The sequence below is a fragment of the Antechinus flavipes genome, chromosome 5 (genome assembly GCF_016432865.1).
Source record: "Antechinus flavipes isolate AdamAnt ecotype Samford, QLD, Australia chromosome 5, AdamAnt_v2, whole genome shotgun sequence".
Lineage (NCBI taxonomy): Eukaryota > Metazoa > Chordata > Mammalia > Dasyuromorphia > Dasyuridae > Antechinus > Antechinus flavipes.
The window spans coordinates 287,653,564-287,677,607 of NC_067402.1; the positions used below are offsets into that span (position 1 = coordinate 287,653,564).

Sequence of the window (24,044 nt, forward strand, 5' to 3'; positions counted from 1 at the left end):
ATTGATCCACAAGCACGCGGTACTCGGAGCCAGGGATCCAAATCCCAAATAATTAACCTCGTTAATAATGATGCCGTCATTGGCCCCCAAACAAATTGAATTCTAGTCAAGGACACCAGCCTCCTCCCTTATTGATCCCTCCCTCCCATATCTCATCTCTCCTCCCTATTGTTTGTCATCCCACTCTCACCTTGAACACCACGGAGGAGCCAGTCCTGGGGTCCAGTGGGTCTGTATAACAGTGCTCCCTGGGAGCTCTTGGGCTAAAGCCGGGCTTGCATCTCGGAGGATACAAACTCCTCTGGGCCTTGGTGATTTTATGTATAAAATCATGCCTTGTTCTCGATGATCTCTAAGTTCTCTCTCTAAATCTAAACCTTATGAATGAATGAATGGAAAAGTATTGATTAATCTCTCCATGACAATGTGTGACCTTTCCAAGGTGTCCTTGGAAACACAACAAGCAGACAATCCTGACCTAGGGGAACTTACATTCTAGCACTTAAATCAAGGCTTCTCCTACCCTCAGTTTCCCTCTCTGAAAAATGAGGGCAGTTAAGGGAAAATAAGTTTTCTTCCAGTTTTGAATCTGTGATCTTGCCATTTATGACCTTATGATCCTAAATAACTGGGCTGTGTGGCTCTTGGTTCCCGTCCCAGTTCTGTTACTACTTGTATGATCACAGGCAAATGAGTTCAACTCTCTGGGCCTCAGTTTCCTCATCTGTAAAAAGAGGAGGTTGAACGAGGTGGTCTCCGAGGTTCTGCCCAGCTTTATGACCCATAACCCTTTAAGTGGCCAAGTCATTATCCCTTCTCGGGTTCTGTTTCTCAATAGGTAGAGGGTTAGAGTAGGCTGCTTTCCTTCCAGCCTTGTGATTTCAGGTGCTAAGGGAGGAGTCAGTGGTTTGTTCCCACCTTGCTTGAATAAGGGGTTGTGGGGTAAAAAACGGGGCATCCTGCCATATCTGACCTTCCTGTCGTCCACCTTTGGCCTGGAAGCAAAAGCTTAGGCTGAAATGCTGTGCGATTTTGGAACTTTCTCTCTCATCCTCACTGGGGTTTTCAGGAGGAGAAGGAGGGAGGGAAGAGAGAAGACCCTCTGAGTTGAATCTCCTCAAGGAGGAGAACTGGGGAGTTGTGAGAGGCCATGACAGAAGCCATCATTTCTTAGTCCTCCGTCTTGAGCTTGCTTCCATCTGCTTTGACTCCCCAGTGATGTGGTCTTTGACTCCCCAATGATGTGGTCTCTCCTCTCTCCCTCTCTTTCTTTCCTTCCTTTTCCCTTCCTTCTTCCCACACCCACCTCCACCTTCTCCTCCACAGGTATGCGCATCCTCGTGAACCTGCTGCTGGACACCCTGCCCATGTTGGGCAACGTACTGCTATTGTGTTTCTTTGTCTTCTTCATCTTTGGGATAATCGGTGTGCAGCTGTGGGCCGGCCTGCTTCGGAACCGCTGCTTCCTGGAGGACAACTTCACCATGTGAGTGAGAGGGAGGGAGGGAATGAGAAGCATTTATAGAGCACCAACTGTGTTCCACACATGGTGACATCTCATGTGACAATTTGAATGGTTGGAAGGTTGGCTCTCCCACTCAGGTCCTGACTTCCCCTCAGGCACCTAAAGTGATTGTAAAACAAAACACACAACAAATGCTTATTAACTACCTTCTCTGGGCAGAGAGATTTACTTGACTAAGGGAAGTACAAAGTTTAGAAAAGATGGTTCCCAATCTCACAGAACTAAGAATCTAGCATGAAGAATAAGAGCCAAATTCAAGTCAACATTTATTAAGCACCGTTATTACTCTGCACTGTGTGCAGAATACTATGCTAGCCCCCTGGAGTATAGATATAGACATATAGAGATACACACGTATGTGTAAAGGTGTATACACAAACACATATACAAATGTATACACAAAGTATACACACATATGCACACAAAGAAATAAGCAAATGCACAGCCAACTATGGATGCCCCATGCATGAGCTGTTTTGTTGAAGCCTTTCTCCATAGGAGTCAAAAGAAAAGAAGGAAAAAAAGCAAGGAAGAAAGGAAAGGGAAGAAGGGAGGAAGGAAAGAAAGAAGGAAGGAAAATTAGGGAAAGAGAAGGAAGGAAGGAAAAGAGGGAAGGGAGGGAGGCAAGAAATAAGGAAGAAAAAGAAGGAATGAAACAAGAATTTATAAAGTATCTACTATGTGTCAAGTACTATACTGAACACTCTACAAATATTATCTCATTTGATCCTCAAGTATCAGTATGAGATCTGCTGGATGTGGTCAGTGGCCCAGGCCACCGATGACTATGCTGACCACCAGTATCCCCTTCCCCTTATTAAACTCAAATCTTTCCTTCCCCAGTCATTATCCTCTCTGCCCTCCTTTTCACTCCTCTATTATAGTGCAATGGAAAGCTAGAGGGAGACTCAGGAGTCCTGAATTCAAATCTGATTCTCCCCCTTATTACCTGTGTGATCTTGAACAAGTGCCTTGGTCTCCCTAGATCTCATCTGCAAAATGGCCTCTAGAGTGCATTCCAGCTCTAAATCTGTGATCCAGGTTTATTTACTGTGATTTTAAAAAATCACAATAATATCAACAAAAAGCAACCCCAAAAGAAGAATTTGGATTAAAGGCAAAGAACAATTTTGATTTCACAGGAACAATAATGAAACACACTTTCTTCCTCTTGGTAGGATGGTGGTGAGTTACAGGTGCGACATACTGCAAGCATGAAAAATGAAGGGACCCAAGGATGTAGATTTCTTTCTCTCAAGTTCCTTGCATGCAATGGTACCCACAGAGGTTGGCTTCTTTGTGGAGACATGATAACTCTTGGCTGCCCCTCTTAGGGTAATTGTTCCTTCTCCCACATTTCCTGGCAGCTGGGGATTGGGGAAGGATTTGGCTATTACTTTCAAAGTCTCCCCCTATCCCTGCCTCCATCACCCAGAATCCATAGGGAGGGAACAAGAATTTATATAGCACCTACTATGTGTGCTGTGTTAAGTACTTTACAACTATGAGACATTGATGCTGTTATTATTCCCATTTTACATTTGAGCAAACTGAGGCAGAGAGAGGTGAGATGACTGCCTAGGGTCACACAGCCAGGAAGTATGTTAGGTGAGATTTGAACTTGGGTTGCCCTGACAACAAACTCAATGCTCTATCCACTACGGTGCCACCTAGTGGCCTGGATGCATTTCTCTAATTGTTTTCTGAATCTCCCAAAAATGGAACGTGGTTCTGCCCTCCAGATGTGGTCTGACCAAGGAGGGGGCTGGTAGATCTCCAGCCCACTTTGCTTTGGACCTGTTAAGGCGACCTCCGTCTATTAGTGGTCTTGGCGGTACTGTTGCATCGTTGATACCTATTGAGTTTGCAGTCAGCTTGCACGCCGAGGTCTTCTTTATAGGAACTGGCTCCTTGTCACATCTCCTCTCTCTTGTTCTGGCAGCATTGTGGGGTTTTTTCATAACCCAAGCAGAAGCCTCTACAATCATCGGCACTGGGTTTTTTATTAATAGATCTGGCCATTGTTCTAGGCTGTCAAGATCTTTTTAGATCAGGATTCTGTCACCGAATGTTTGTCTGTCCCTGACAGCTTCATGTCACCTAAAAATTTGATAAGCCTGCCATCTCTGCCTCCGTCCTTTCTGGCATGTGTTCTGTCTCGTCGGTGAACCGGAGCCGAATGCGGCTTCCAGATGTTTTCAGCGGTGTGTGTCAGAGAGCTCAAAGGCGGCAGAGAAACGCGTGCGGGGGATAACAATTGGATCAGCTTGGCTACGGAGAAAACGAAAGGGTCCAAGGATGCAGCCCTCGAGAGGGTGACCCCTAATTAGAAGCCTGACAGCTCCAACCGACATGGTGGTGGAATGCAAATGGTAGCTTAGAGTCATGGAGGTGCAGACCATTTGGCCCGGTGGTCCCCATCTGACAATATATGCAGTATGTCGCACCCGTAACTCACCACCATCCTACCAAGAAGAAGGAAGTGTATTTCATGATTGTTCCTCTGGAATCAGAATTGTTCTTTGCCTTTAATCCAAATTCTTTTAGGGTTGCTTTTTGTTGTTGATATTACTGTAGTTACTATGGGAATTCTTCTCTTGGTCCTGAATCAGTTCATCTAGATCTTCCCTTACGTCTCAGAAATCTTCATAATCATCATTTATTAGGGCATAATCATATTCCTTTATATTCAGAGACAACAACTTGTGCAGTCACTTTCTTTCCAGGGCCCTACTGTTACAAAGAGAACTTTCATTATTATTTTGGTAGGTATGGGCCCTTTTTTTTGTCTCTAATCTCATTGGGGACAAGTTCAGTTGTGAGATCACTGAGTCAAAGGATAATTATGATTTTCACTTTTCTTTCTTTTAAATTTTTTTTTAATTTTAAGCTTTTTAATTTCAAATATATGTGTGGATAATTTTTCAACATTGACCCTTGCATAGCCTTGTAATTCAGATTTTCCCCTCCTTCCCCCCCACCCCCCAGATGGCAAGCAGTCCAATATATGTCATACATATTAAAATATATGTTAATGATTTTCACTTTTCTCATAAAATTAAGTTGTCATAGCAAGGTAGGCCTGGCCTCCTCAGGGTAAAGGACGATAAGTAGGACCCTCATTTCATGGGATCACAGTGGTTCAGAGATGGAGGGAGCTCAGAGGCCATGCAGCTTTGCTTTCCAGATAAGGAAACTGAGCAATAGAGAAATCAAGTGACTTGCCCCAAAATCATACCCAGGTAGATTCTGAACCCAGTCTAGAGCTGGGGCTCTAATTATCTGTTAATGTAGCCCCAGGACTGGCTCTTCTGACAAAGCCTGAGTGACTCAAGCCCCTGTTTGTGCTCACTTATTTCCTGTAACCCCTGCTAAGTCAGCTCTTTCTCTTCCTGGGAAAGGCCAGAGCAGAGTGAGCCTGACAAGGATCTTTTCTCAGGCACCGACCAGTCCAGATTCTGGGAGCCCGAGAGCTGGAAAGGGGGCCTGGAGAGGAGGGTAGAGGGCTGAATGGCAGAGGGAGGGGAAAGGAGGCCCAGGGGTCTCTGGAAGAGAACAAGAAGCAGCGATGTGTGTGCACGTGTGTCTGTGTGTATGTACGTGTGCATGTATGTGTGTGCATCTGTGTGTCCGTGAGTGTGTTACTTTGGGAGGGAGGGGCTATGATTATCTCCATTTTACAGATGAGTAAACTGAGGAAGACAGAGGTGAAGCGATTTTTTTTCCAGAGTTGTACCAGCTAGTAACTACCCAGGCCAGATGGGGACTCCCCACCCAGCTCTCTCCCCACTGCTCCTGCCGCCTGATTCGTGGGCAATTTTACCCATACATGTGCATGTGTGTGATTGTACGAGAGGCAGTTTGGCGCAGTGGGTAGAGGCTCGATGCTGGGCAGGGAAGGAGACCTGACTGTTCCTTAGCTTGCATTCATTATTTTATCCTAATTGCTACTATGGACATAATTAATATATATCTGAGAGAACTGAAATAGATGCATCTGTGGGGATTGATAATAGCATCTGAGAGAGCATGGGGCATGCTGGGAAAAAGTTGGTTTCGTAGTCAAGAAAATGTGGCTGCGAGTTCTCCTGATTTTTCTGACACGGAGGAGGATCCTGGCTGAATCACTTAATCTAAGACTGGGGTCGGCCATGGAGCCCCTCGACATTCTGCTAAAGCGCCCACCCCTTCTCAGAATCATGTTCTTGAGTGAATAAAATAGAGAGGATCATTAAAGGAAATACAGTTATGAGATACGGACAAATACTAAGTCCTGCTGTGCCCGGGGACCTGTGGGACAGGGCTGGAGGGAGTGTCCACACCGGGAGCTCCCTCCTCGGATCTCATCACAGATCTGGTCTGCAAAATAATAGAGACACAAGAGACAAAGTTAACTTTAAGTTTTATTTGATCACAACAATAAACTCCATTGACCTTGGCTGAGCCTTATGGGTTCCTGGGCACACAATTAAAAAAAGGGAGATTGGGGGAACTTTGGATGAGGGAGGCAGCCCCCGTGCTGCGGCTCTTCACACGCTCTGAAACCTGGCCAGAATACTGAGCATCACCACGATCTGTGTGTGTGCCTCCCAGCTGAGGCGCTCCAACGGGCAGAACCCCCGAACTCGGCACACTTGGGGCTCTGCGCCCAGCAGAGCTTTGTTTGATAATTAATGTGATAGTGAAGGAGTGAGTGGCTGGAAGGATGGATGAGTTAGCAGGGGGATGATGAGTGAATGATAAAGAGAAGGAATGAACGGGCTTCCTCTAGCGTCCCGCCCCTACCTGCGGGCATTGTGGGTGGGCAGAGGACGCGGGCCCTCTCTCGGCTCCAGGTGAGCAGGGATGAGCCCCCTTCTCCCTCCTGCTTTCTCAGACAAGGGGATGTGGCCCTCCCTCCCTACTACCAGCCGGAGGAGGACGACGAGATGCCGTTCATCTGCTCGCTCTCGGGGGACAACGGCATCATGGGCTGCCACGAGATCCCCCCCCTCAAGGAGCAGGGCCGGGAGTGCTGCCTGAGCAAGGACGACTTCGCCTTCTACAGCGCGGCCCAGCAGGACTTCAACGTCAGCGGCATGTGCGTCAACTGGAACCGCTACTACAACGTGTGCCGCACGGGCAGCGTCAACCCCCACAAGGGCGCCATCAACTTCGACAACATCGGCTACGCCTGGATCGTCATATTCCAGGTGGGGGCCGGCTCGCCTGGGGGTCCCCGCAGGAAGGGTCCGGAAGCAGCCCCAGGCCCGAGGTGCAGCCGGCTGACCCCCCCCCTCTTTCCCCTCCAGGTGATCACCCTAGAGGGCTGGGTAGAAATCATGTACTATGTCATGGACGCCCACTCCTTCTACAACTTCATCTACTTCATCCTGCTGATTATAGTAAGTGTGGGGGGCCCGGGAGCCAGGCTGGGAGGGGCCCTTTGGAGAGAAGGGGGTTTCCCGGATGCTGGGCCTCCTTCTGAGGTGCAGAGAGGAATTCGTTTTTCACTCGACCAGCCAGAGAGTGATGGAAGGCAGAGGCTGGAAGTTCCGATCTTGGCTGAGGTGGCTGTGGATCATTTGTCTTGCTCCCAGCCTCCCCTGAGCTGGTGCCCTGGGCGGGGGGGTGGGGGTGGGGGTGGGGAGGGAAAGTCCAGGCCCGGCCCCTGAGACCCCACATCCCCTGAACCCCCTCTGACCCAATATTTCCATCTATTAAATGAGAAATGGTGACTTAGATCTCTCGGGTACCTCCCGGGTCCAGACAGGAGGATGCTGATGTTACAAAGTAACAGGTGCAGCCAGAAGGGACCCTACAGCAGCTGCCCCCCCCAGCTTTGCAGATGAGGAAACTGAGCCCCCCATTACTTGCTTGAGGTCATACAAGTGGTGAAGCCGAGATTAGAACTCAGATCCTCTAACCCCGGCTCTCGAATCTGGGGCTCTTTCCTCTTGCTTACCACGGAGCCCGATCAGGGAAGGGCTTGGTTGCATTCCTGTTCCTGGAGTGGGCCTGGCAGGTCTCCCAGATGTTCTGAGAACCTTTCCGAATCCTTGGAGAGCTTCCCATCGCCCAGCCGGGGAGGTCAGCACCTCGCAGGAGCCTGCGATTTTAACACTGGCACACGGTGCATTGGAAAGGGGCTGGGGTTGGGAAGCAGGAAGGGCCTCTTATTCCCTGGGTGACCTTCGGTCAAGGGCAGCTTGCCTTCCTGGGCCTCAGTCTCCTCATCTGCAAAAAGGGGGCTCTGGATCAAGGAGCCAGACCCTTCAGGACCACCTAATCCTGGCTGCGTGCCCTTAGAGCTGGCAGGAATCTGCAGCCCACAGAGCCAGGCTGAGCCTCCCTTCTTGACAGCTGGCAGAGCCCACAGAGACCACTCAAGGCTGTCCTCCCATGGCTCTCCTCTCCTCCCCTCAGCTCCCCCAGTCTGTCCCCCTTTCCTCATCACAGAGGCCAGAGGGGTCTGAACTTGGGGGAAGGCAAGGCCGAACATTCAGGAAGCCCTGAGGCCGGGACTGAAAGGGATTCATAGAGGAACTGGGCAAGGCCTCCGGGGCCTAAAGGCCCAGACTCTGCCACTTGGCTGGTCAAAGGGAAGGCCGTGGGGCTGGGCTGGAGGGACTCTGGGAGGCTGGGGACATGAGCAAGGGACTCGTCTGTAGGGACAAAAAGGCCAAGGGGAGATGCCCCAGCCCGGGAAGCTCACTTACTTTCCCTGGGGGAAACTACAAGGCCACAGCCTCCCATAGTGGAGAGAGCAGTGAACACGGATTCAGGAAGGCCTGGATTCAGATCCTGTCTCCTATATTTCCTAGCTGTACGACTCTGGGCAAGTCATTTAAGCTCTGCCTCAGTTTCTCCCCCCAAACGAGGGGTTCTGAGGTGCCTCCATCTCCAGACCTAAGACTGGGTCGCACAAAGGGAACTGAGAAGGGAGAAAGAACTTGTGACGGGAGGAAGGGGAGGCAGAGAAGGCTTCCTGGCAGAGGTGTCCCTTGAGCTGAGTTAGGAGGAAGACGAGCCTCCCGCGAGGTCAGCGAAGGAAGGAGAGGTGTTGGTACATCTGTATTTCAGGAAGGTTTTTAGGCAGCTGCGGAGGAGAGCAGGGGGACAATGAGGAGGCCCCTGTGTCTCCATGACTGGCCCCTGTAGCGACATCCCTGAATGGAGAGAGGGTCTGGGTTGGAGAGATGTGTGAAGGTTGAAGGGACAGGATTGGCGGCTGGAAATGGGGAAGGGTAAGGGAGGGAGAGAGGGGCTGGGAGGGAGGCAGTGGCCTTCTGGGAAATGGGAGGTTTGGGGCTGGGGTTGGGGGAAATGATAGATGCAGTTTTTCCCACTGAGTTTGAGATCCTACAGGACTGTGAGAGGAGCTCTCCAGCAGGCGGTTGGCAACACGCCCAACGGGAGTTAGGGCAGAAATTCAGGCTGGAGTGAGAGAATCAATATTTGAAACCATGGGATTTAGCGAGCAGCGCAGAGCAAGACAAGAAGGAGGCTCAGGACCGTCTCGTTCCTCAGCTCCCAGGCTGGCTGTGGAGGCCACGGATGAATGATGGAGTGGGAGAAGAGAGAGTAGCTGGAGAGACAGGAGGAGAATCATGGGGGGCAAGTCCCAGAAATCATGGCAGGGAGAAGGAACTGGGCGTCAGGGTTCAGAACCACCGAGAAGCCCTGGAAGGGTCCGAGGCGGCGAGATGGGATGAGCAGTAAGAGCGGAGTGCTGGGATGGAGGCAGCTTTGGAGGGAATGTGAGGGAGGAAGAGGAGGCAAAGAGAGTGGACGCGGCTCTCTGGGAGCTCGGCACAGGAAGGGGGGAAGGCCACAGGCTGGCAGCTCGGGGGAAGAGGAGGGCCAGATGATGCTGTCCTCTAACCTGAACATAGACAACGAGGAAAGACTAGTGGATGTAGACAGCAAGCGTGGGCAGGAGACGGTGAGTGATGGAGGTCGCAGGTAGAGGGGCTGGCGTTGACAAGGAGAAGGGGAGAGAGACTGGGTGAAGGTATGGAGGGATTTGGGTCTGGAGCGTCAGAGAGAAATCATGGCAGATCAGGGGCTCCTACTGACACAGGGCTGGTGGAGGCAATCTAGCCCATGCCTCAGTCAGTGGGGAAGTGAATGATGCAGCCAGCATGTGGCGGTCTCTGTTCTAAATGTCAGGGATTTGGGGCCCCAGGGACCAGACTGAATTCACCAGGACTTTGTAGCCCAGTAGATGAGATACTATAACTTAAGGAGCTGAAAAAATAAAACATTATTGTTGTTATTACTTCATCTATAAGAAGAGGGTTGGGCCTAGTCTTGCTGAAAGGCTTCCCTGGGCATCTCCTGTGAGAAGGCAAGAAGGAGGGTCAGCTGAGCGGTGGTGGGGCAGGAGAAGCACACCCCAAGCTTGTCCAGAGGCTGGACCATAGCCGCAAGGGGGGTTTCCCAGAATCCTCCAGGGCAGTGGGATCCCATCCAGAAAACCAATTTCCAATCCTTTGGAAAGGGAGAAAGGGAAGCATCAGAGTGAGTTTAGAGGGTAGGAGAAGGGAGGGAAGAGGCTGGATTGATTGAAAGGGTGGAGCGCAGCACGCAATGGATTTAGAGTCTGCTTTGAAGGGGATGAGAAAAAGCTTTCTGACCAGCTCCTAAGCAATCTGGGTGGTTTTCAAAGGCTTATGCAAATGAGAGCAAGCAGGGACTTCCTTCTTTGAAATTCAGGGAGGTGGTTCGGATCAACTTCCCAGTCTTTGGGCCCTGGGGTTGGGGTGGAGGGGAGGGAAAGTACAGGAAGGAGACAGGGAGGGATGTGGGACCCATGGGTGCCCCAGAAACCACTACCTGAGGGGATAGGAGGCAGAGAGGCAGGTGGGGTTGGCAGACTGCAAACTGATTAAAATCAGAGGCTTGGGAGTGGGAGCTTTATGTCTTTGAATGATGTGGCCAAGAGAGTGCTAGGTATGAATTCCCTGGCCTTGGCTTCAAATCCTAGCTTAGTTCCTTGTGACCTATGTGATTTTAAACAAGTGACAGCACTTGGAGGAGCTTAGAACAGGGGATGTCAGAGCTGGGAAGGGGCTTAGAACAGGGGATGTCAGAGTTGGGAGAGAGCTTAGAACAGGGGATGTCAGAGCTGGGAGGGGGCTTAGAACAGGGGATGTCAGAGCTGGGAGGGAGCTTAGAACAGGGGATGTCAGAGCTGGGAGGGAGCTTAGAACAGGGGATGTCAGAGCTGGGAGGGGGCTTAGAACAGGGGATGTCAGAGCTGGGAGGGAGCTTAGAACAGGGGATGTCAGAGCTGGGAGGGGCCTTTGGGTAGAGGATGTCACTACCTCTAAGTTTCATTCCAACTAGTAATCCTGGGATTCTGACAAAGAACCAATGCTTTAGGAGTCTCTTGAAAAGAAGGGAAATTGACCTTGGAGAATGGAGGATAAAAGACTGTCTTGAATCAGGAAAAAGAAGATTCCAATCCTTCCTCAGAACATTTACTGACTAGTGATCCTGTCTGGGTCTTCAGCTGTACTTCCAGTCTCTCCTAAAATAACCTAAGACACAGAGACCTCCCTCCCACCCCCACCCCCACAGTCAAAAATCTCTTGCTTGAGACTCCTCCAAATTGACCTTCTATTTCCTATCTCCACGCAGGGCCCAGACACAGCTGGAGCTCCCCTGCTCCTTGTCCTCCAAGGCAAGGCGATGGCCTCCACAAACCACCTCACAGTCAATTACCTGCTTACATGTCTCCTTGGCAGAGTGTAAGCTCCTGGAGGACAGAGGCTGGTTTGAGGGCTCCTATTTCCCTTGTGTCTCCAGTACCATACATAGTAGAGTTTATAGGTGACTCTTTGTTGACTTTTTAAATCCTCTCAAATTGATATTATTCTGGATACACCCAAGCAGAGAGCTGATTAATGTTAGAGAAGGACTTCGAGGGCCTAAAAATATCTCTTCCTTGGCATAGGGAGGTCAAATGGCCCTAGAGAAGGATTCCCTCCTCTCCTCAATGGGTTCTCTTAGGCTGGGTAGACTAAGGGAGAGGGCAGCTCAGACTTCATTTAAACCCCATTTAATTCCATTAACCCCATTTAAAGACACTGGGAAGTTTCCTTCTGCTTGAGGTTTTTCTCTCTGTTATTCTTCTGGTTAAAGCCTTGGAGGAAGGAGAAGAGAGATAGGGAAAGAGAGGGGGAAAGAGAGAGAGACACACACACACAGAGAAACAGAAACACACAGAGACACACAGAGACAGAGAGAACCTTTTTCCACATCCTCTCTGGGAAGTCCCTTAGACCAACGCCTCCCTGTACATTTCTTCCTGCCTGAAGGTTGTGAGAGGGAAGGAAGGTTCTAGCTTGGATGGGTTGTGCTGGACTGTATCTGCTGGACTCAGAGCTCACAGCAGAGGCCTGCAGTCCCCCAGAGTTATGCAAATGAGTCCTACCCTAGCCCTGAGCATATTCCTAGAAGATAGAGACTTCTTATCTTCAGCCCCTCCCTGTACAGTGTTTCTCTCAGGACCCAACCTGAGCAATCTTCTATCTTCTATCTCTGTTTGTGTCTCTATGCCTCTGTGTCAATTTGATTTTCTTTCTTTGTTTCTCTCGCTCACAATCTCTTTCTCCAAAACTTTGTGCTATTGTCCGTCTCTCACTATTTCTGTCTCTTTCTCATCTTTGTGTGGATGTCTGATTGTCTCTTTTCTTCTCTCTTGCCTCTGTATATCCCTTTGGTCTCTGCCTCTGTCTGTTTGATTTTGTGTGTGTGTCTATCCCTAACTCTCTGCCTTCATATTTCTCGGTGGTTTTTCTCACCTTTGTGTACACACATTTGATGGTCTCTCCATCTCTCTTGATCTTTCTTTTTCTGTCTCTACCTCTCTCCTTTGTCTGTCTGACTATCTATCTCTTACACTGTCTTTTTTTTGGTGTCTCTCCGGGTGTCTGGTCTTGACTTTGTGTCTCTCAAATCTTTGTGTATGTACATCTCTCTCTTTCTCTCTTTTCTCTCTTCTCTCTCTGTCTCTCTGTCTTCTCTCTCTCTCTTTCTCTCTTCTCTCTCTGTCTCTGTGTGTCTGTCTTCTCTGTCTTTCTGTCTCTCCTCTCTGTCTCTGTCACTTGTCTTTTTCTCTTGCTCTCTGTCTCTCTCTTTCCTCTCTCCTCTTTTTTCTTTCTGTCCTCTCTCTGTCTGTCTCTCTTCTCTCTCTCTGTCTCTGTGTGTCTCTCTTCTCTGTCTTTGTCTCTCTTCTCTCTCTGTCTGTCTCTCTGTCTCTCTCCTCTTTTTTTCTCTTTCTGTCCTCTGTCTCTGTGTCTCTCTTCTCTCTGCCTCTCTCTCTCTCCTCTTTTTTCCTCTTTCTGACCCCTCTCTGCCTCTCTGTCTCTCTCTCTGTGTCTGCCTCTGTCTCTCTGTTCTGTTTTTTTGGGCTTTCTCTATATGTCACCCCTCACTCTCACTGTATCTCTTGGTCTCTCTTTTTCTCCCTTCCTCCCCTGTGTGGGTCCGATGGTCTCATTCTGTCTCTCTCGGTGTGTCTCTGCCTCTGCGTCTGCCTTTCTCCATGCGCTCCTCCCCTCTCCCCTCCGTCTCTGTCGTTCTCCTTCCTCTTCTCCCCGTTGGTCACAGGTGGGCTCCTTCTTCATGATCAACCTGTGCCTCGTTGTCATAGCGACCCAGTTCTCCGAGACCAAGCAGAGAGAGCACCAGCTGATGCAGGAACAGCGCAGGCGGTACCTGTCCTCCAGCACCGTGGCCAGCTACGCAGAGCCCGGGGATTGCTATGAGGAGATATTCCAGTACGTCTGCCACATTCTGCGAAAAGCCAAGCGCCGAAGCCTGGGCCTCTACCACGCCCTCCGCAGCCGCCACCAGGGCCAGGTGGAGCCTGGCGTGGGTGCCAAGCCCGAGGCAGGGAGTGCCAAGGAGCCGAGGAGGGACAGTAAGTGCTGGGGTGGGGAAGCGAGCTCCAGGAGTCCAGAACACTCACCCCGGAAAGAATAACAATGCACTTAAACCTCATACCTTTGTCTACTTGTTTGAGACCCACTTATAACCCTGTGTGCCCGGCTATTCAGTTCAAGAAATAATTATTAAGCACCATGGATAGAGAACGGGCTTTAGAGCCTGGAAGACCTCAGTTCAAGTCTCATCTCTGATGAGATGTATTGCTATCGGCTGTATGACTTTGGCCAAGTCACCTCATTTTTTCGTGCTTTTGGCAATTCTCTAAGTTACAGAGAAGGTGCCAGCGTGCATCAAAAGAGGGAATTTCCTCACCTGGGAGTTCTTTGTAGTCATGAAATCACAGGGTCAACCCTGGGCCCCGGGGATGCAAAGATAAGAAGTCACTCGGTCCCATCTTGTAGGAGCTGAAAACCAACCACAGGAACTTTACAGCTGACTGCTAAAAACAGTCGTTGAATTCGTGCTGAATGCTGGGCTTTGTGGTAGGAGCTGGGGACACAGAGTTGGAGGGGAGGAGCCATGACCTGACAGGTGACGACCTGGTAGTTCTGCTGCTTAACTGGTTTTGTGACCCGAGGCAAAACACTTCACTTCTATTCAAGTCCCCCAGGAAGATAGCATACTATGACAGAAAATGGTGGGGGAGGGGAAGGAAGGAGAGCAGGTGTGATCACAGGCAGGGGAGAACTGTCCTTGGTTCTGAATGCGGCCCATGACTCTAGGAGTTAGCCTTTATTTGAGGAGCTGTCCATGGCTCTGAAAAGCTAGCCTTGATTCTGGGCGCTATCCGTGGTTCTGAAAAGCTAACCTTGGTTCTGGGGGCTGTCCGTGGTTCTGAAACGCTCTCCGTGGTTCTGAAATGCTCGCCTTGGTTCTGGGCGCTGTCCGTGGTTCTGAGAGCCATCCTTGGTTCTGGGAGCAATCCTTGGTCTTTGAACATGGCGTCTGAACACGAGAAAAGACAGGAATGAGAGGTTGAAGCAGATTATTGAGGGCCTAAATGACAATAATCGACATTTCTGCAACACTTTAAAGTTTGTAAATCACTTTACACACTTGATTTCTGAGTCTTACAAGAGGAGCCTGGAAAGCGGAAAGACATTGGGAGGCTTGAAATCCTACTTCTGATGCCTACGACCTCTGTGACCTTGGGCAAGACTTTTCGAATTCATGAGCCTCAATTTCCTTGTCTGTAAAACGAAGAACTTGAACTAGATGGCCTGGGAGGGCTTCTGAGTCATCCACATGCCTTTAGTCTGTTTCATTTCTTAATCCTGAACCCTATACTTATCCTTGAGGGATAAAAAAAAAACACCCTCAAAGATCACCAGAATCAGTGAAGAGGCTGCTGCTATTTTTGATGAAATCAATGAGTGATAGCTTAAGTGAATTTCCTAAACTCTAAATATTGGGTCATCATGTAAGCATGAGAGCCAAAGTCCTTTGACTTCTGACAGTGTAAGGTATTGTCAGGGAGAAAACTGATGCTGAGCTTGCTGCCCCAAAGCAGTCATCATTCCCAGACCTTTGGTGTTCTCTGTTAAAACACTTAGCATTGGAGTCATAGTGTAAAAGGGCCAGCTTAGGAGAATCATCCTAGAATTCTGCCTACAGGCTGGCCAGAGTAGGGAAGAGGCTGGGGTACTTTTTAAAGGCTGTTTATTATAATTAAGCTGTATGCTAAGAAGCTGCCTCCTTCCCTCTTTCTTCCCTCCGTCTCTCCCTCCCTCCCTTCCTCCCTTCTCTCCCTTCTTCCTTCCTTCCTTCCTTCCCTCCTTTCTTTCCTTCTTTCCTTCCTTCCTTCCTCCCTTTCTTCTTTCCTTCCTTCCTTCCTTCTTTCCTCCCTTTCTTCTTTCCTTCCTTCCTTCCTCCCTCCCTCTCTTCCTCACTCTCTTTCTCCTTTTCTTCCTTCCTTCCTTTTTGATTGCTAATAAGATGCCAAATAGGTCCCAGGGAGAGACTATTCTTTGACATAAGATGCCATGGCTTCACAGAAATCTGAACCTGAGCAAAGACCCTTTGCATGAAGAAGATAGCTCTGCCCTCCTGTTTACACTGTCTCTTACATCTGTAATGTTCTTGCCTTCCTGCTGGAGCTCCTTTTGTTGAAGCACCTCCCAAGGATGAGGAATGTGATTTAGTGGAAAATTCTCTCTCCTTTGTGCTGGTTATTCTTTTTCTCTTTAGATCACAAGCTCCTTGAGAGCAAAGTTTGCATCTATCTTTGTATCCCCAATATTGAGCCCTGGTTTTTTAGAGTAGATTCTTGGGAAATGTGCATAGAATTGGTGTTGAATTCTTATTCTTTCTGTTATGAATAATGGATTCTCATCCAATGTCCAGACCTTTCCTTTGGGGCCCTTTGGGAACTACCACAAGGAGTTCATAAAACTGACTTTAACCTTTTCCCTTCCCTTCCAGGGCTATGTCAGAAACACATTCCCTTGGATTACCCACCCCATACTCTCGTGCAGCCCATCTCTGTGACACAGACCTCCGACCCTGGCAACTGCCCCCACTGCCAGCAGGAGAGAGATCAGCGTCTATCCCTGGCAGAGAGTGATGATGACTTTGGGCGGGAGGAAGGCTCTGCCAATGATGATGAAGGTGAAGGTGGAGGAAGCAGTGAAGGAACTCTGGACCTGGAGAAGGAGGAAGAAGAGAGAGAGAAAGGCAGTGGAGCAGCCAGACTGTGTGGGGATATATGGCGGGAGGTGAGGGCCAAGCTGAGGGGCATCGTGGACAGCAAATATTTTAACCGAGGCATCATGATTGCCATCTTGGTGAATACTGTCAGCATGGGCATTGAACACCACGAACAGGTGAGTGTTGCCCTGGGTCTTAGGGTGGAGGTGAGGAAGGGGCAGAGTGATGCTGAGGTTCTCAATTAGTGGTTATTATTTTTTAAAGTATTACTATTAATAATAGCTTCTGTTTCCATGGCATTTGAGGGTTTCCAAAGTGTCTTTGAGATTTAGAGAAATCATGTGATTTGACTGAGGTCACACAGCTCAGAAATGGCAAGACTGACAAATGTTGCAGCCATTGACATAGTCAGTACCTTTTATATCCAGAGTAAGACAGGACACAGGGAAAGAGACACAATTTTCAGAGACCTCAGAGTCCAACTTTGTCCCCCAAAGAAGCCCAATTAAATCTTCCCTGACCAATGATCAATCCAGCCTCTGCTTGAAGATTTCCACTCACAAAGAACCCAGTAGCTCCCCAGGGAAGCTGGATCTGCTCATGGACAGCTCTAGTTGTTGAGAAAATTCTCCTGACATCAAACTTAAGCCTGTCATTTCTCAACTTCTACCCACTATTCCTGGTTTACCTCCTGGGGCCAAGCAGGACGAGGCTAAGTTCTCTTCCATGTGACACTTGGTATTTCAGACATTTAAAGGTAGCTCTCAAATTCCCTAGAAGACAGGATTAAAAATAATAGCACCTGGGATCGAATCCTGACTTTGTGTTCTGTCCTTTCTTGACAAGGACTGTGACAGCAGGGAGGTGATGTCATGACACGGAAGTAAGTTGGATTTAAATGAGGAAGGGCTGTGCAAGGTCACCTGACTGAATTTTCAGGATGGCTGGAGATGGCCCTGGATGCAGTGGGAGAACTTGGATTTTTAAGCTAAGGTCTTTTAACAGGTCTCAGTTTGACTGAGGTAACCACTTATTCATTCATCTGTTAAGGCTAGGTAAGAAAAGAGGCAAAGAATAGCCCTTTTTAACTATGAAAAACATTAATCTGGGAGGGGAAGAACTTCAGGGTTTTTAACCATAACAGAAACAGTTACTATTTCCATTCTATGAGGCAGGCAAGGCCCAAATAATGAGTCGGCCTGAACTGGGACCTTTTGTGGCCAATGAGAGCCAAAGTGAGTTGAGTTTAAGGCATTGTTGTTAACAAAGAAATCTAGCCTGTGAATCTAAGTATCAAGAAAGGAGGGAAGGAAGGAAAGAAGGAAGAAAGAATGAAAAAAGGAAGGAAGGAAGGAAAGAAGGAAGGAAGGAAGGAAAGGGAGGAAGGGAGGAAGGAAGAACTCAGTACTTGCTAGTTGTGTGATCGTATGGTAGTCCCTTAACCTTTCTCTTTGGAGTTGTTTATCTATAAAATGAAAGTGTTGGACTAAATGGCCCTTAAGATCTCTGCCAACTCTGACATCCCTGTTCCCAGGCCTTTCCCAGCTCTGACATTCCCTGTTCTAAGACTCCTCCCAGCCATGACATTCCTTGTTCTTCCAGCTTTGACACAGGATAAAGCTGTGGCTCTGGTTAAGGAGCCGTTACAAAGCAAGAATGCCTGTCGATGTGCGACAATTGTCTGGTGGTGGTGGGTGCCATCTCTCAGGACCGGGGGCCAGGAGATGATGTCTGGGAATATCATGGCTCCTTCTGACTGACATCAGGGAGATAGATTTGGATTCAGGATAAGGAAAGGTTTCATAACAATGAGAAGAAGCAGAAGGTTCTGGTAAATGGCGAACTCCCTGTCACTGGAGGTATTTGAGAAGAAGCTCAATGAACCGTTGTTGCCAGAGGGATTTTTGTTGCAAGTAAGAGTTGGTCCCCTCCCACCCAATCACTCTATGCTTATCTTTTCTGTAAAATAAGATCTTATACAGAGAGCCCTTTGGTAACCTTAAGATGTTCTATAAATCTTATCTGTCATCATTCGAATCCTTTTCGGTCTCTGCTCATCTTCTGCTCCTAGCTTCCTATTTGACCTTGGGTCTTTAGAGGTCACCTGTGGAAACTGAGGCCTGAGGAAGGTGAAGTCACTTACTAAGGTCCCAAGCATGGCATTAAGTGGATTCAAACTTGAGTATTCTCACTCCAAATCCAATATTCTTTCCACTATACCATGTTACCATTTCCATTCCCCCTCCCTACTTTGTTTGCCCATCTGTAAAATGGGATGGTTGAACTAGATGGTGGGTGAGGTCCCTTCTAGTTTCCCATCCCACGGTCTTTTTCTCCAGGATTATTTTCTTCATACCCACCTCCTCTCCCCCCAATTCGCTTCCTGGTCTTCTCTCCCTTTCATTTTTCTCTCTCTTCCTAGTAACCTTTCTTATGTCTCAGAAGTCTTATTTTCCCCCACACAGTCTTCTCTGGGGTTCTGTCTCCTCTCGCAGCCTCCCTCTGCATCCTGCTCCCCATCCTGCTCCCTACTCTCATTTCCCTTTTCATTAGATAACCCAGTCCTCAGACTATTCAATTTACTTAAATACTCCCCATGGGAATGGCTCAGGCACTGTACCTACTTCTTTGTTCAGAGTCACCGGTTTGCCAGCCATTCTGGCTTAATTTTAAAAAAGACACCCCTGGGCTCTCAACAGGGAGAGGCCCGGTGATAGTAGCCTCCAGGATCTTCCCACGTCCATACCCCGTCACGTCACCTTCCCCACCTCCCAGAATTTATCATGGACTAGTATCTTTTCACTGACAGCTTAGCATCCATCACTGGATAACCGGTGACTGATTGCCCCATCAGGTGGGAGAGAATGGAGATCTGTTCATCTCCAGGCTCAGGCCCCCTGACTGACCCCTCCCCAGGGATGCTGTCATCCAAGACACAAGATTTTGAGACTGAAGAGATTGGCTTCTGAGAAAGAGATTAGTTGAACAAAAGACACGTAGCCAAGCTAACAGTGTCCACGCTGACCACTGAGATGGGCCTGGTACCTCGGAGCACTAGCCTGTACTAGGTGGAGTGTGGGGGTTCGAGTTTGGAAGACGGGCACAAATTCTGTCTCACTAGTTGCGTGACCCTGGACATGTTATCGTCTGTAAGATGGAGATCACTTTGAAGCTTGCTGGTCCTCAAACACTGATCCGGGGCAGGAACATGCACAGGGGAAGCAGTGGGGTCCCTGGATCTCTGCAGATGCCCTGGAGCTCTTTCGCCGATGAAGCAGGACTGTAGAGACAGTCTTGCCTGGCTGGAATAGTCATCCTTCAGAGGGCAATGGCTCTCTTACACGAAAGCTGGATTCTCAATAGCTGGAGACTGGAGGGGAAATGATGGGAAACTTGGGGGAAAGTGAGCGGGCCATCTTTGGAGTTCCTGCCAGAATAGACTGCTGTGCCCCCCGAATTTGGGAGAAGGGAGCAGATTTCAGAGTTCAGAAAAAGGAGAGAACTCCCTGGCTCGAGATCATTTGGAGCCGGTCCAAGGGGGATGGGAGGCTCACACAAATGAAATTCTGAAGCCGCAGCAGACACAAAAGCTTTGGACCATGAAGGAAAGATGGCACTGTCTGAAGGTATTGATGAGGCCACATGGAGAACTCATCAACCAGCTAGCATTTTGAAAGGACACAGGGAAGATGAGAGTAGAGGCAGATGACTGAGGGTGAAGAGGGAGAATCCAGGTCGGTACCCATGGAGGCTGGCCATGATTACTGAGGAGGGACCTTGTCCGGAGACTGAATACGTCATTTTTGAACCCTGGCGAAGTGAACCTGGGGAGGTTCATTTGGAATATGGATGGGGGGAGGGGATTTTTTTTCTGAGGCAATTTGGCTTAAGTGACTTGCCCAGGGTCACCCAGCTAGGAAGTGTTAAGTGTCTGAGGTCAGATTTGAACTCAGGTCCTCCTGACTTCAAGGTTAGGGCTCTATCTACCATACCACCTAGCTGTCCCGGGGAGGGGATTTTTTGGTCTTTATAGCCCTAGCACATGGTGGTGTTCGGTAACTGATGACGGCCTCAGTGCCCTCTGGGATTTCCTCCCTTGTGTGTGGATTTTCCTCATGTTGGTTTTTACCTCACACCCTCTGAACCCCTCCGATCTGGACCGATTTGGAATCACCTCCCCTGACACTCCCCTCCCCTCCAAGCTTTTCTCCTATCGGTCCTTCACAAGGATAAAAGAAAGGACTTTTGAAAACCCTGAGGAATCCAGAATATCAATGAAGGGACAGGCAGGACCTCCGAGTCTCAAAAACGAGGCCATGGCAATGTCTGATGGGAAGGAAGCAGAACTACTTACCCCTTAGCTAACAATTCTGTTCTCCAGTGAGAGGGAGGATATTTAGTCTGGGAAAAATAGAGCAAACATGGCCATGGGGAAGCTGGAGCCCAAGACAGAGAAGGAGGTGGCGAGAAAAGACCTCAGGGAGCCTGGAGCTTCGTGCTTAGACAAAAGATATCCCAGACACCAAGGTAGGAACAGGAAACTGGAGGCAATCCTGAGGCTCCTGACCTGAGTCTGGGTTTTTTGCATGACCTCCCATTGTCCCTCAAATGAGCCACTTGCGGACCTCAGGCACTCATTTTCTCCCATTGGGTCTGTTTGTTAACTTCCCTTACTGTTTTGACATTTTGATCCAATGAGCCAATTAGCAAGCATTTATTAAACTCCTACTGTATGCTGGTCACTGGACTAGAAGCCCCAGGGCCAATTTTATGATTTTTTTCTCTGACAAGACCATACTTTTTTAGAGCCAGGAATATGTAGCTTCAGCCCCAGATAAAGAACAATAATAACAACACAGATATTTGATGCTTTTGAGGTTTATAAATTGCTTTTCTTCTGACAACCATGTGCTCACTTTCCAATTGAGGTTCAGCGAGATTAAGTAAGTTACACAATTAATACATTTCAGAGGTAAAATCTGAATTCAGGACTTCTGACTCTCACTTTGAGGCCCTGGCCCATTAGACTACAGTATTAGGATCATCTTTTCCTATCTATCCTCCCCCGGCAGCCCAGACATCCAGATTGTCAGGAAAAAATAAGGGTGACATCGGGCGAGTGTTTTTTTTTTTTTAAGGTATTTTTATAAAGCAACAGCAATTGTTTCAAGTCAGCCAAGCATCGTTCTGGGCCGATTGATATTTTTAATCTCAGTTCCCAGACAGAGAGCAGCAACCGTTCCACCCCCGTGTTTATTTCAGGATGCTCTGTCTAAGGCGCGTGCCCGCCAAGAAGCGCTATCGGTGAGCCGCGAGGGGGGTGGATGACAACAGCAGAAGGGAGCGGTCCACCCCTCCGCGTTGTCACTCTGCCACACTTTCGATGCGCTGATTGACAGGTAGAGACAGCCGTCCCAGCGCCTGCCTTCTCCAGGGATGGGAAGCTGCTGGCTCAGGAGAACGAACACAAGTTTCTCTCTCCTGCAGCTCCACCAATCATGCCCCAGAGTATTGGGGTGACGCCAAACCACCCCCACTGTCTCCTGACAGGGACTGAGCGTGGGGGAGCATCATCACAAGGAAGCTCAGGATCCCAGAGCTGTGGGATCCCGGAGTCATGGCCAGGGACTACTTACTGGAAAGCCCAAAGAGGGCAAATGTATCACCTCTCAAACAGCCCTTTTGCGTTTGGACAGCTCTCACTGCTTCTGTCATTCCTAAATCTAGCCTAAAAGTCCAAGCAAATGTCTGCATCCAGGAGCTGGAAGGGAGAGGGGAAGAGGGCTGGGATAGGCTGAAAGGGCAGAGACTGTCCCGCTTTCTTCTTTGTGCATCCAGCACCCATGCTTGGCGCACAGTAGGCACTTAATACATAGAGCTTAGATTCAGAGCAGAAAAGGACTTTAGAAGCTGTATGCTCTCCTATTATTTCCTAGACGAGGCAACTGAGAAGCAGAGAGCTTATGGTCTCTCAAGGAATAGGTAACTGAACTTGGATTCAAAGCCGGATCTATTACTCTTCCCTTCATTTGACCTGCCAGGATGGTGTAGATCAGCAGTTCTTTGTTCTCAGGATCCACTGACTCTCTAAAACGACTGAGGATCCCCAAGGGCTTTTGTCTATGTGGCTTATATCTAGCAGGAGAAATGTCAGTGTTATTTTGAAAATGGTTTTGACCTCACAGACCCCCCAGAAAGAGGATCCTGGGGGGTTCTGGGCCCGTGTTTTGAGAGCTGTGCAGGAAGTGCGGCTGTTTAGACTGGAGAAGAGAAAACTCCAGGGGATATGGGAGCCGTCTCCTTCGGGTCATTGAAGGCACCCGGCTTGCCATGGTCCACGGGATCACAGGGAGTCAGGCGTGACGGAAGAACAGCACATAAAGGACTGAGCTAATTCTTTCTGGCCCCAACCAGGAGCCGCTGTAAAGGGGCCAGGTTTGGTCGCTCAGGAAAAACTTGCCAAGAAAGAGCCGACCCAAAGGAAAGTGGGCAGTCTTGTGTTGGGAGGTGATGGCTGCTCACAGAGAAGGGGGCATGGCAGCCGTTGTGAAGCATTTGAGGGGTGAGTGTCCGGAAGGAGGATTAAGCAGCCCCAGAGAGCAGAACAAGGAGAGGAAGCATTTTCAGACAGGGTGGAGGTGATTAAGTAAGAGTTTCTCACATTTGGATGGCTCTGATGTGGAACAGGCTGCTTGAGAAGCAGAACCCGCTTTGTTGGACGTCTTTGGACAAAGGCCGGCGACCTCGCTACTAGGGATGCTGTTTGTGGGTCAGATACGTCTAGCTCTGAGAGTCTGGGATTTTTTTTTGAGCCTCATTTTCAGACTGTGGTCAACAATACCCTTAGGGGACGCAGGATACCGAGCGTCTCCATCCGTATAAACATAAGCTCGATAAGAGCCGGACTGTGTCTAATGGTCATGGGGTCATTCCCTCAAGGCAGAGCCCTCCACGGGGTGGGGCGTTTTCTTAATATTTCCTGAGTAGGATTGAGTGGTTTTGTATCAAGGGCTCTTGGCGATAGGGGAACAAAACTAAGATCCAGTGTTTCTCGGGATCTCTTTTTTTTTATGTTACTGACCTGAGTTCAAGTCTGGCCCCTGATCTGTGATGACTGTGTGATCCTGGGGAAGTCACCTTCTTCCTCAATGTCTCAGCATCTTTGTAAGATGTAAACTGAGCAATCGCCGATCTTCATGGAGAGAGGGGACTTCCTCGTGGGGTTTCCCAGTATCAGCAAAATCACAGCTGGCCGCCCCACCCTGTCTCTGCAGATTTTTGCTTAATTTCTATCCAATTTCTGTAAGCTGTGATGTAGTAAATCTGCCCCACCCCTTAATTGTGTGTGTGTATTTGTGTGTATGTGTGTATTGTGTGTGTGTATTTGTGTGTGCGTTCACCATTTTTATTCATGCTATGCTGCCTACTTTTAACAACTCTTAACTGACCTTCCATGATACTTCCCAAAGGTCTGCGGAGCCCCTCAGTAGGCCAGTTCTCTAACCACTCTGCAGCACTGCCTCGCTTGTGTATTGATGGTATTTTGCTTTTTATCCTACGCTTGTGCACCTTTTCTGCCCCTCCTACGAACTCCTTCAGCATGTGGACTTTTTCCTTTTCTTTTGTTTTGTCTTTGTAACCCAGCACGTGGTAGTGCCACAGAGCTAGAGATCTACAGAGAAATCAAGGACCTGGGTAGTTTAGGGAATTGTCCAAAATGACACGGATGAAAAAAGTTTAAAAATAAAAGAGAGATAAACTGGCAGAAGTCGAACGGAGAGCCTCTGACTCCCGAGGCAGTTCTCTCTGCCCCCAATTGTCTGTCGGATTGAGCTGCATTACGGCCCTTTTGGACAGAAGTCGCTGGGGAAGGCTTCTTGTGGGAGGAGGCAGCTAAGCCAAGCCTTGAGGGGAGCTGGGGAAGCCTTCCCGTCCC

General features: G+C 48.9%; 1 protein-coding gene across 1 annotated transcript in view; it reads left to right on the forward strand.

Annotated features, from left to right (window-relative positions):
- The window catches only part of CACNA1I (calcium voltage-gated channel subunit alpha1 I), a 148,864-nt gene that overhangs the window by 55,313 nt on the left and 69,507 nt on the right, over window positions 1-24,044 (forward strand). Inside the window, exons 4-8 of the mRNA XM_051962512.1 lie at window positions 1,327-1,486; window positions 6,402-6,717; window positions 6,817-6,909; window positions 13,124-13,436; window positions 15,884-16,284. Of these exons, the coding sequence (XP_051818472.1) occupies window positions 1,327-1,486; window positions 6,402-6,717; window positions 6,817-6,909; window positions 13,124-13,436; window positions 15,884-16,284 (1,283 nt within the window). The remainder of the gene's footprint in view (window positions 1-1,326; window positions 1,487-6,401; window positions 6,718-6,816; window positions 6,910-13,123; window positions 13,437-15,883; window positions 16,285-24,044) is intronic.